Source organism: Chionomys nivalis, chromosome 6 (assembly GCF_950005125.1).
Source record: "Chionomys nivalis chromosome 6, mChiNiv1.1, whole genome shotgun sequence".
Classification (NCBI taxonomy): domain Eukaryota; kingdom Metazoa; phylum Chordata; class Mammalia; order Rodentia; family Cricetidae; genus Chionomys; species Chionomys nivalis.
Window position 1 is genome coordinate 65,706,792 of NC_080091.1, and position 13,518 is coordinate 65,720,309.

At 40.7% G+C, this 13,518-nt stretch overlaps 1 protein-coding gene across 2 annotated transcripts in view; it reads left to right on the top strand.

Moving 5' to 3' along the window:
* Nucleotides 1-13,518, top strand: part of Nwd2 (NACHT and WD repeat domain containing 2) — a 144,820-nt gene that overhangs the window by 46,549 nt on the left and 84,753 nt on the right. For both annotated transcript variants that reach the window (XM_057773185.1, XM_057773186.1), the window contains exon 2: nucleotides 8,577-8,665. In XM_057773185.1, the coding sequence (XP_057629168.1) occupies nucleotides 8,577-8,665 (89 nt within the window). The remainder of the gene's footprint in view (nucleotides 1-8,576; nucleotides 8,666-13,518) is intronic.

The following is a 13,518-nucleotide window of genomic DNA, read 5'->3' on the forward strand; positions in this document are numbered from 1 at the left end:
AGAAGAGGGCCCAGCATATCATGGGTAGTTCCAGCCTGGACTGGTGGTTCTCGGTTCCATAAGAAGGTAGGCTGAACAGGGAGCAAGACAGTAAACAGTGCCCCTCTATGACCTCTACATCAGCTCCTGCCTCCAGGTTCCTTCCCTGTTTGAGTTCCTGTCCTGATGTCCTTTGGTGATGAACTGTAATGTGAAAGTATAGGCCAAATAAACCCCTTGCTCTCCGACTTGACTTGGTCATGGTGTTTCTTCACAGCAATAGTAAACCTAACAAGACATCTTCCTATGAGCCATATTACACCATCTCTTTCTCCTGTGTCTGAGCTACCATTTTTTCAGCTTTGAACTCATTTTATCTTCTTTCTGTACTTCTTAAGATGTAAACCTACACTCCTAGTTCTGGATTTTATATTTCTGGTGTATTTTGAAGTTCTAATTTTTATTTTCTATCCATTATATCTCTGCCTTTCGTAGTCTTTGATGTGTACTTCTACTTCATTATGAGTTCAAAACACTGACCTTATCTCATGGGTCCTTCTTTGATGTGTGGGTAATAACATCAAGTATTTAGAAGTTTATTGGCATATAGAAGTATTTTTGTTTAACTTCCAACTTCCCAGAGTTTGAACTTGTCAATTTCTAATTTAATTATGCTCGGAGGATGCACTTGCCATGCTTTCAATACTGTGAAATTTATGAAACTTGTTTGTGATGTAGCATATGGTCACCATGGGAAATGATCTGTGAGTATCAGACAGGAATGTGCTGTCCTTGAGTATCTTCTGGGTTATACGAGTGCCAGTTGCTTCATAAGCATCTACAAATGTTAGGTCACATTTCTCAGAAGAGTGACATTAAGTCTTCTCTGGTCGTATTGATTTGGAATTCAGGAGTTTTTTTTTTTTTTCAGCAATTAAGAGTCAGCCATTGTAGTTAGGTTGTCAGCTACCAGACTCTTATTAGAACACTTGTTCCTTCTTTTAATTCCTTAACTTTTTGCTTTATATTTTTAAATGTTTTAAAATTACTGTTAATGAACATGTGCGTCTTTTCCTGGAACAGCACATGTGTGTGGCAATAAGAGATCAACTCTGGGGAGTCAGTTCTTTCCTTCCTACATGTTGGTCCTAGGAAATCAAGTTCAGATCAGCAAGCTTGGCTGTGAGCACCACCTGCTGAGCTGTCTTGCCAGCCTAGCTTCTAGAGTTTATGTATTTTAGAATTCTCTCTGTGAATGTGGATATATGATGATTGTTATGTCACATGCTCTTTTTGCTCTAGCAGTTTTTATCAAAGCCTTTTTATAATTTATTTTATTTTTCTTTTTAAAAAGAAAACAAACTATCTTTTTTCATTTTACATACCAATCTCAATTCCCTCTCCCTCCTCCCATTCCTTCCACCTATTACCCCACCCTACCCACCCTGTTCTTTCCTCAGAGAGGGTAAGGCACATTGCTTTGAGGAAGGTCCAGTGCTCTTCCTACTATTTCTAAGCTGAGCAAGGTATCCATCCAAAGAGAATAGATTCCCTAAAAGCCAGTACAAGCAGTAGGGATAAATCCTGGTGCCACTGCCAGTGGCCCTGTAGTCTGCCCCAGCCATGAAACTGTCACCCACATTCAGAGGGACTAGTTTAGACCTATGCTGGTTCCTTCCTTATCCAACTAGAGTTTGTGAGCTCCCATCATCTGCTTTGTCATATTAACCTGGACTCGCAAATGATTAATAATACTATCAATGTAAACTATTACTTACAAATAACATAGGATTTTGATCTATGCTAACATTTCCAAGTAAAAAAAATTCTAATTTGTTTTAACATTCTTATTATAATAGCATCTATTTGTGCAGCCATTTATAAAATATTGATTATGCCTTGGAATCTGCCCTAATTTCCATAATGTGAACATGAATGAGAAATTCCCTGCCTTTGAATTCAAAGTTTAATGGAGGAATTAGCTAAAAATATTAATTATAGTAAATTACAAGAGATCAATATATGATATCATACAGGGGTAAGCAGAGTGCTGTGGGTGCCCTGGAGAACGTCTGTCTGACCATCGTAAGAAGTAACAAAGCATGTTGTCTTTAACTGGTACTCAGAAAGGCCATCCTCACAAAAAGGATGTGATAGATACAAGCTTCTGAGCAGTTTCCCTTGGGTGAGGACAGAGCTCAGGGTCAAGTAGTACAAACACTTATCTAGAGGACACATGGTAAATGACAGTAGAAGATGGAACTCAGCCAGAAGATGCATTTCCAATTGCTAAGCTTTCTACTCTTCAGCCTCTGGACCACTGATGTTCACTGAGGTCTTTGATGATCGAAGTAGTTTTTGCTTTTATTTTGCCTTGAGCTTTATCTCTGGTTGTCATAGACTGCATCAGAAAGTGGTGCAAAATATGCAGGTAACAGCTTAGACTCATAAGAGGCTTTAGATTCTTTAGGTTTAAATGGGGAGGGTGTGGAATGGATCAAATTCAGATGGCATTTATGGTACAAAACCAACAAGATGCATTAACAGTGGCACAAGGAGGGCTGAGTGATCGCTAGGGTGGTGGAGGATTTGTCAGAAGGCCATCCAGAAGACACAGTACTTGAGGGAGTTCATGCATACTTACCTGAATAATCGCTAGATAAGGAGCTAGGACACAAGAGAGAATCTAGGTAACACCCAGAAAGCTTGGAAATAGGAAAGCATTGGTAACTCAGTAGTGGAAACCTCACCGGCCAGAAACATTGGAGCCAAGTCACTCCTAGTCTAGCATATGCAGTGGGTCCTGAACAAATAGTCTGACCTCTGTCAGGGTTGGAAAAATGACTTGATCTGTTGTCCTCAGACTCAAGTTTCGGTGAGGCGGGAGCTATGTGAGGCTCCCATCCAGCACGGTCGTTTCAGCACTCAATAAACCTTAAAACTGATCTCACCTCTTATTGGGGTAAAATCAACATGTTCCAAAGATCATGAATTTGTTTAATAATTCTCCTCAACTAATGTATTTCCTGTGGGCAATGCAAACAGTGCACATAGGCCTTTGTTAGCTCTGAAATCACCCAGGATCTATTTAGACGTCTCAAATCCTAATAGTTATTGGAGCCACAGTATAAATGCACCTCTTCAGAGAAGTGATGAGCTGAGCAGTGACCTAGGGAACCAGTGATTATATACAAAAAAAATAAATCATAAAGCACTTTACCTCTGATCAACACTTTGAGGTCCCTTTTGATCTACAAGATTCTGTGAGTTCATTTTTCCTGCCTGTGACATTTAAATATTTTTAATTACTAACCCTCCAGATTTGCTGTTGGTGTGAATCAGGGTTTTTTATTTAATTAAGCAAGCTTATCTGTCAACCCTCATAATTAATCCATCCTATCTTAATTACTTTTCTATTTCCGGATTCAGTCATCATATATTAATATAAATGTAGGAAAATATGAGTCATTTTAGTGATAGAAGGATGTGGAATGCCTATTAGATATCTTCACACACTTCCTTCACTTATTCAGAAAGATTCAAAACAACTTAGTAGAATTACATACATACTCACAAATCAGAAAGGAAATCAGTATTTCAATTTATTAATTTACCTGACAACATCAAATATTTATACTCTGCCATATATTTTATAAAATTCCTCATTCTCTAGTTTTCACATCTGTCTGGAGAAGAATTGTAAAGCAGAAAGGAAGCCTTTCTAGGAATAATTGCAGAGTCACGATGTCCATCAGCTTACTTTTGTCCTGGTTCATGTGTGGGTTTATAATGATAATCATGGTGGAAGTAGCGGGTGGGGGGAAGCAAAAGAAAGCCTGAACTCATTGGCTTCTGTAGTCAGGGCTCCAAGAATGCCTCCCTGAGGTGGTAGCCTTGAAGCTGGCACTCAAATGACACAATAGATCATGAGCTGATAACAGTACCAGGTGTACCAGGACACAGCATGACCAAGACCCAGTGTAGAAATCTAACTCAGGGACAGGTAAGTCCAGTACTAGGGGTGACATGATCAAAAGTGTTGGGAGATAAGCTTAGGGCAAGAGAGAGTATTCAATCTCAGGAGTGAGGCTTTCATTCAAGACATGTGCTCTGAGCTCCACTTGAAAAGACCATTCTGGAGACTCTATAGTCAATGTACTGGAGGATTCCAGTATGGAAAATGGGCAAAGTCCAAATGAGAAGTTGTTGACTTGTAACCAGGGTGAGGAAACTAGATTCATTGAAGCTTTAAGAGCACAACAAGAAAGCTTGCTAAAGATCTGGTTGTCAAAGAGAGCATCCTAGAGGGAAACAAACTTCTTAATTAATCTCACTACATATCATGGTCTTTCTCATTTTCCCCTTCTTCTCCCACCAACCTCTTCTTTTTCTCAAGTTTCCTTCCTTCCTTTTCACTTGTTTATGACCCACTGTGTTTGATTAGAGTCGTCTTCCTGAGCCTGGGTGGGAGGTTATTTGTTTGATCAAGGAAAACTTATCAATGGCTACCACTGAGGAGTATCACACACATCCCCCAACCCAACCATCAACTGCCTAAAGTTCTTCAGGGTTGAGCTCTTATGGGACCCTCCCTAATCCATGATGGAATATTGAAGGACTCATCTTTTTTCTGTATCTGAGTGTGATGCCTGTAAGTACATATGTGTACCACACATATGCAAGGTGCCCACACAGGTCAGAAGCCATTGAGTCCCCTGGAAATGTAGTTATGGATGGTTGTGAACCACCATGTGGGTGCTGGGAACGAAACACAGGAGCTCTACAAGAATAACAAGTGTTCTTAACCCCTGAGACATCTCTCCACACCCAAATGGGCTGTCTTGTGAAGGCAGATACTGGCACTGTGAGGTCGTGAGTGCCACAGTCATGTCTTGCTGAGAAAAGAGAATTTCATGACCCTCCTTCTTATCTTATGGGTCTTCTGCTTTCTGGCCCCCTCTGATATTTCTCTGGTCTTATAGAGAATGATACAGATGTCCTGCTAAGAGCTGAGAACTCAACAATCACTTATTCTCAGCAGTTTCGCCAGGTAGAAATCTCTGCATTAACTAATTTCTACTTCAAGAAGTGTCTCTGAGACTGAGAGCAGCCTAATCCATGGGGATAAACAGAAATATTTAGAAGGCAGTGTGATGTCATGTTATAGTGAGATAACAGTGAGAAACTCTTCCCTAGAACCTAGGACCTTCCTAGCCACAGGCTTTTGACCAGGCTTATGGTACTATGCATGAATGTTTTTCTTGGAATCAGGCCTAGAAAAACAGAAACTTCAAGTTTTCATATGCAGATCTTGGCTTCAAACTTTTTGATTTCTGTGTTTAACTTAAAGTGTCTATAGCAACCAGGACTCTATAAATGAAGAGGGGAGGTCTTAAGGGAGCGAGGATAGTAGAACACAAACGATTTGGAAGAAGCTGTATGGGGAGTATAGTTAGCCAATACTATGGGCATATAAAACAGCCAATTGGAATTATAATGTTTCAAACATTAATTTTAAAATATAACTTCGGGGCTAGAGAGAGGGCCCCACCCCTCAGATCACTTGTTGCTTTTGCAGAGGACCTAGTTTTTGTTCTTAGCATCCACATGATAGTTCACAACTGTCTATACCTCCAGTGTCAGGAGAACATAGTCACCAGGCATACACATGATGTACAGACATACGTGCATGCAGCACACCATGCACACACACACACACATGCACATGCACGCACAAATATATATAAAAACAAAATATATGTATAAAATGTTTTTATACACGCACACACACACACACATATCATACACACATACATATATGTTTAAGGTGCCCTGAGAAGCACGGGTAGATGATGCTGTTCCCAGAAGCTATAGCTATTAAACAGTACCAGGTGTGGAATTCCTTTCAGTGAGTTATTGGCCAATGATACTCCAGACTTCCCCAAAACAGTACAGGCTGTTGCCACCGCTACTGACTTCCCACTAGAACTAGATGGTAAGTCCTTATTGTGAACGACACTACAGAGGACAGAGAAATCAAGCTGTAATTGAACTCAAAGGTTCCTCCCTGCTAGCTAGCTTTTACCATCCCGAAAAGAGATATGCAAGCTGTTGGGAGAGAAAAGGCATCAAGAGGTCAACCAAACTATCAAAATCCTATGGGTTATAACACCAACCCGCCAAGCAAGTTGAGCCCACTAGTACCTAATGCCATGATAGTTATGGGGTAACCAACCATCTCTGATTGAATTTTAGGCCTGCTAACTCCAAAGGAGAAAGTCATACTATAGACTTGACATTTTCTTTACTGTTTTTCTTGGAGGGATTGAGGATGAAACCAACTTATTCATGGTAAGCAAGGTCTCTAACCTTAACTTTTTTTTATTTAACATATCCCTGATCCATAGCATAACTTAATGCATGGACTATATTCATAGGTTGATTATTTTCATAGATATCTATTTCTTTTGTTAACACGAAGTAATTCTTGGTGAGGCTGCCTGAATTAGGTCTAAGGTTGACTACCTAACTTAGGGCACTTTCTTAACACTTCTATGATTTGTTTTCTTCTAATTAAAATAGGAAAACACACACTTAATGTAATTCTTTCACAGAATTTTTATTATAAATTGCTTAAGAAAATGCACACAGAATCAATTGGCACACTAACAGACTATCATAAGGACTCAATAAATGATACTGAATAGGTGCTATATTCCTCTTTTCTTCCTTGCTATTGTACATCAAACTCTTGCCACCAAGTAATAAAAACTACAGTAACAGTTTTTATGTTCCTCATATCATACCATAATTATTTCATATAGCAAACATCAATTTTTAAAAATTCATGGCAATAATCCTTATTTAACATAGCTTCAGACTTACACACATTGTAGTATTTATTTATATTTTGGATTTTGGGGACAGGGTCTTTCTGTGTAGCCGTGGCTATCCCGGAACTCCCTGTATAGAAACGTCATACTGCTCTTGAGTTCACGAGATCCAGTTGCCTCTACCTCTCAAGTGCAGAGATTAAAGGCACGGGCCACCACATCTAGCTAGTATTCATTTTTTAAATGACCTTTCAGTGATTTGATTTTAAAAATATGCTAAGACTTTCTAGAGATATTGACTATTATCAGCTTTATTACACGGTTAATGTTTTCAGCTCTTAAAGTAGGTCAAGGGATAGTGGTTATCCAATCCCAAGATTACATAAATCATACAAAAGCTTAGTGTGCTGCATCTAGCAATGCTGTGACACCGCAGGGTTTGCTCGGTGTGGTCCTCCTGCATTCTCTTTCCCTATGGCCTCTGGATCACATTGGCTTTAAGATGGGAAAAGACCCTATTCGCCCAGGTCACAGATTATCTGAAAACCTTATATTCCTCTGCTTCTGACCTTCCTGTAAACACTGGTTCTGCAAGGCTTCAGGGCTACAGCTGCATTCTAGAGCTGTGATTGGTTATTTGCTTCTCAAAATAGGCTGGAGAACAGTAGGAAAATAGGGTAGGTCAGAGCAGCATATGGCTGAGTTTTCATGGGCAGATGTGCTGGAAAATAACAAGGATATTCTTTTAATTTATTATCTTTGTTATAAATGAGATGTATGGGTAATTCATATTGAAGCTGGGATTGAGGTATTTTTAGTAAATATGCCGTTCATAAGATACCACATTAACCTAGCTCTTGAAGACTGTGGTTCTTATGTTTACTGAAGTCAATTAGGCAAGCAAGCAACAGACTCTTGGCAGCAAGAATCTCAAGGATGTCACCACTAACGCAGAATGCAAAACAGAAAGCTTTAGAATTTCTCTCTCCAAAATGTTTAAAATTGAACACATAATACTCTTCTGGTTTCAGATTCTCTATTGTTTCCTGGATTTTCTAACAACTGGGAATAAGAATGTCTTATTTCAGAGCTCCTATGTCAAACAGCATTTGTAAAACAATTCCTGTCTGTGATACAGCCGGGACATCCCTAAGTTCTGGGTAGGAGCTGTCATCCTGTGGATCAGCTGGCCTACTTACTCTACAGTGGGATCTGATAGTTGCTAATAGTGGTTTCCATCGTGTATTATTCCTAAACATTGTGCTGATTGCATGAATGCTGTGCTTAACTTTATTTAAAAAAAAAAAACTGAATTATTCTAAACAGTATAGGAAATAATAGTATAGCCCAGATAGTTCTATATTTACAACTAGAGCAATCAACCTGTATATTTTTAAATGCTTGTGATGTATTAAGCTCAAATATCTGATAGCCTAACAGTGTTTCCTTTTCCTTCCTCCAAAGACAGTGGGGCATGGATGTTGAAAAGCATGGTAGAAACACCTACATGGGCATGAGCAATCAGCTCTAAGGTCTCAGCCTTGCTGGCCACACAGAGCTGGCAGTTGATGCTTTGTCCATCCCTTAGATATTTTTGCACAGGTCTAGCAGATGGATCACTGTAAAAACAGCCCAGCAAATGTCACATCAGCTCACAATTGGGGGCCCCATCTTGATTGCATTTATATTTTTATTTAGTCCTTCATTTCCCAAGGAATATATATGTTGGCATACTCACTTGACACATGTTCGTTTCCGTTACAGATACAGGAGCAGAACGGCAGGCACTAAGAGAAACTGTGTATCCCAAACTGCGAGAATTTTGCAGAGAAAACTATGGCTTGGAATTCCAGGTAAGAGTCACCTCTTTCCCATCTTTATCTGGAAAGGTGGTGTTTGTTTCTTATCACAATGTGGGTGCAACAAAGGCAAATTTTAAGCTGCATGTTATTTTTATTTCTTTAAATATGAGGAAAGAAACGCATAAAATGAAAATGATTAGTTAATTTTGGCAGTTTCATATTTATGTTTCTATTTCATGGACTCTGCCTAGTATTTCTCATATTTTTCCTCAAAGCAAGGGGTGGTTTTCTTTGGTTTTTTTTTTTTGTTTTTTTTTTGTTTTTTTTTTTTGCTTTTTCCTAGTCTCTATTCCTACCAAAAAGATAAAAGTTGCTGAAGCTTCAGCCTTAAGCTATCACCCACAGAATGTATTGCATCTCAGATCAAGATCAACTTTCACAGTACTTCCTTTCGGCAGGCAGGCAGCCTCCATCACCTTACCTCTCAGTCTGTGCTTGTGTGGAGATGCCTTCTTCCCTTTGTACACCAATGCTGTGCCTCTTCCTAACCCCACCCCCTCTGTGTGTGCCGCTCCTTCAAAGACAGTAACTACACACATCATTGCTGAAGTTCACCAGCCTCAGCTATTTTACTTCTTTTGTCACATGATGGAAAAATGCTGGATGTATCTTGGACACCCAAAACCTAAAGTCGGTGGCTTCTAAAGGAAACAATATTATTTATTCAGAAGTTTTCAGCTTCATTTACCATGGAAATCTTAGCTGTCAGGTGCTCTCAACTTCGTGTTTCTGTGTCAGGTGATGAATATGTAACAGGGCTTCGAGGTAGAGGAGTACATCATATGTTATCTAAGCACTGCTAGAGGAAGAAAATTTCACCCTCCATTTGTCGCTTCCTGGATAAATAGTTTATCTCAGTACACCTCATGATGATTTCAAATGTGGTTTCGGAAGTAATTGCCTCTAAATGGCTTCAATCTTGGTGAACGTTGTCAGTCAGCAGTGAGCCATTATGAAGCACACACTGAGCAGTTGCTCATAAGTCACCATTTACGTGATAAATGGGAGCCTAAATTAAATCCTTTGACATGGCTTCAGCAGTGCCTTCTCTGGGGATTCTGGCTGTACTGATAACAGCTCCCCCAATTGTTACAAACTCCACAACCTGTCAAGATTCCCAAGGACTTAGACATTCTTTGGGGGACTCAATTACTTTTGGGAGAGAAAAGTATCTGAACATGTTAACTCTGTCTTTGAGTCTGTGGTACATCATTTCTGTCAGCCGAGGGAGGAGGAAGTTGAGTGCAGAACAGCCTCCCAAAAAACGAGCCACCCACTGGGATCGGCAGAGAAAGAAAATAAAAGGAATAAAAGTGTGTTTTGTAAATTAGAGCTAGCCATGGGCGAAGACTGAAGTAGCCAGAGGAAGACGGTGAAAGGACCCACAGAGCTAACTGTTGGCTGGAACGCTGGAGCCCTCCGTGAGGTGCTGGGTGCACACAGCAGTGAGCACAGAGAAGGCATGAACCCCAGAATGCCTTCACCTGCCCATGCCAGAGTACAGCATCTAAACCAGGCATGGGAATGGGATATCTGTGAGATGGTGTTGAGATTAAAAGTGAAGTGCACCAAGTAGTGTTTGCTTCCCAGCTGCTAGCGTAACAGAAGCCCAAATGCATGTTATCTGACTCTTCCAAGAAGGTGCCCTGTGCTTCAGTTCTCTGTGGGCAGTTAGTTATACACCTTCTCCTGGGAGATATGTTTTCCAGGGAACAGTTCTCTTTCCTCAACAGTAACAAGATGTGGTCCCAGGGAGTTCGTAAGAGACTGGCTCATCTTCAGTTATGCATTGAACCTGGGAGAAACAAAGCTCCGAGTCCCTCAGTCATGATAGTCTGTTCTGCTCCCCCTGCCCTTTTCTTGGGATGCTCTTTCCACTGGCTGTGCTTCTCTTCCACCTACCCCTTCTTCTTGGCTGGTTCTCCCCATCTTTGCCTGATGAATCCTGCTCATTCCTAGGGCTTTTCCAATCTAATCTCAGATCTTTCTCTCCTGCTATCTGACTGCAAAACTATATGTGCCTCTTGCAGCTCCCAAACCTTGAAGTCTCCTCCCTGCCCTTAACTTGTGTTCTGTGTCATGAATTCTCACCCTTCCTCTTCACAGGAGTACTTTCTTACCATCCCTCTGCCCTCCACTTTTTAGAAGGACCTAAAGTCAACCCCACATATTCCTTTAAAGTCACATTAATTTAGGTCTCTGCGTAGTGTATGCCACTGTCAGATATTTTTCTTGTTTTTTTTTTAATAGATTGGCTTTCTTACCTCTTTCCAACTAGATTCTAAGTTCTACAATAAGAAGCCCTTGCCTATCCTCATGGTAGTTACATTCCTCATCCTAGGACGGTGCCGGTAGTCAGGAAGAATCAATAGGAACTTCTGGCATAAATATGAATGGAAGAAGAGGCAGTGTAAAATTTACCGCTTTAAGAAAAATTTCTCTGTTCACCCCGACCCTGACAAGTACCACATATCCTCCTGCAATCTTCTATAACCCCGTGCATGATAATCATGCATTGGATTCATTCAAAACTGCCCATGCAGTGGTTGGTATTCTAAGTGGCATTAATACAGAAGTAGAGCACAGAAGGACCAATGTTGCTGAGGGAGGTGGGTGATAAGCAAATTCCAGGGGTGATAAATGCATCTTACTGAATTAAAGCCGTATGAAAAAGATAAAGCTGTCTTAAGGGAAATAGAGAAGGCCAGGTGGCCAGAAAGGACTTGGTGACAAGATGATATTTAAACAAATATCTGCAGATAGTGACAGAGCAAATCATGCAGATGTCTGGAGGAGGAGTCCAGACATAGGGAACAAGAAGAGGCCTGAAAAGAGAAAGGGTGTGTTTAGAATATTCTATGAACAGTAAAGGGAGTAAGTATGCATGGAGTGGGCAAGAACACTAATTCTAGAAGACATCAAAGTCAGAACATGGGAGATATATATATATCAAGGACTTGGAATTTTACTGACCAAAAAAAGAAAGATTCAGAGAGATGGCTCAGCAGGTAAAGGCACTTACCATCAAGGCTGACAACCTGAGTTCGATCCCCAGAAACCACATGGTGGAGGAAAAGGATTGACTCCTACAAATAGCCCTCTGACTGCCACCCACGCGCTCGGCATGTTGTGTGCCTGCATCCACATATACAAGCACATATACAAAATGTAAAATACAAAAGTAAAGACAGCTGTGAGTTACTTTAAAGAACTTTGTTCAGAGGTGAATAAAATGGTGAAGGGAGACATGGAAGAAGGGAGAAGGTGGCACAAATAAAAATCACAGGACCCACAGCAGCTACTTAGATAAATTCCCTCATTGCTAGAAGACTATCCAGCCTCCCCACGCTTAGGCATGTAGCTCACCATAGTAAGCAATTGAGGAAAATCTTTACTGCGCTAGATTGGTAGACTCTGGGACGGTACTTTAATCAAGACAGAGAAAGATGATAAGAATTTTCTCTTTCTCTCCATGCCTTGTATCTGTTAGCCTATGTAGCAGGGTATTAGTCCCTTTATTTTTTCCATCCAGATGGATAATGGAAAGGCACACATGTGCACTGAAACAACCAGCTCATTTGACTTGTCAGCATTTGGGAAGTGGCCTAAGTTCCTGAAAACAGGGTGGATGCAACTGAAGAGAAATGGACTGAGAAAAATGCAGGCATATTGGGGTAAGAGCTGGAGACTCGTGCTTCTTCAGGTGCACACCGCCTGTACGCTGTCACATCTCCTCGTCATTCCCATTGCTCCAACCCTGGTAGAACTCAGGAGTAAACAGCATTCTCGCTGGTCCCTTTTCTCCTTACCCTGAATAGACTAGATGTCTTTGAGGAAGGGATTAGCTCTTGCTTGTTCTTTTGAAGTTGGCAGAGCCTGTAACTGTTTGACGTGAATGGTGTTATCAGAAGTGCACATCGCAGAGCTACCTGGTCATCCTCCTTGAATTTGTCTAACTCCATTTGTACATAACCTCTGCAAATGATGTATTATCAACTCCCCTTTGCTGAGGGTTTCTAAAGAACCTGTGGAGGGGATCTCTCTTTCAATGAGCCCAGCTCTCCCTTTGGCTTCATCTACCCTGTTTTCAATGTTTTCAATTGAAGCAATCTTTTATGACTCCAAAACATTCCTCTTTACCCATCTCTGAACTCATCTAAATAGGCCCACACCTCACAGGCCCCTGAGCCAAAAATGAACCCAGTTATGGAAGGATCTCTGAAGGAGGTTTTAAATGGGTCTGAGCACAGACAGCTCCTCCACTTTAAAGGCGAGTGTCACGTGAGTCCAGTCATTTAGCTTAGGATCACTCCTGAAGACTGTCTTATAAAAGCCAAGTTTATTAGTGAACATCAGTATTTATCTTTCTTCATTTCTGTAGCTAAAGTTCATAAGCCACTGTTGTCAGCATGTCTATAATCCAGTAAATTCCAAAGACTTGATAGCTCTACCTCCTTGAATATTTCTCCAATCATGCTTCTTTGGTCAAGTCTGCATTACTGTATTCTTCAAATTCCCACAGCTGTCGTATTTGCTTCCATCTCTTCCATCTCTCTACCCATCTTACCCTCCTACTTCACCCTGCACACAGCCGCTACAGTGGTAATTCTGAAATGCATATCTGACTCTTTCACCTGCAAGATACATGCTACACTTCCTAGCACAATGTTCAAGGTTTGCCTTTTCATTCTTTCCACCCTGAGGTCTTGTCAGTCAGCTTTCCCCACTGGCAGCCTATCTAGGCATTTCTAAACTACATTCACCTCCACACCTGCAATGAAAATGAGCATCAACCCTTAGGAAAATGAGTAAAATGTGTATTGACTCTCTCTACTCTCTCTCTC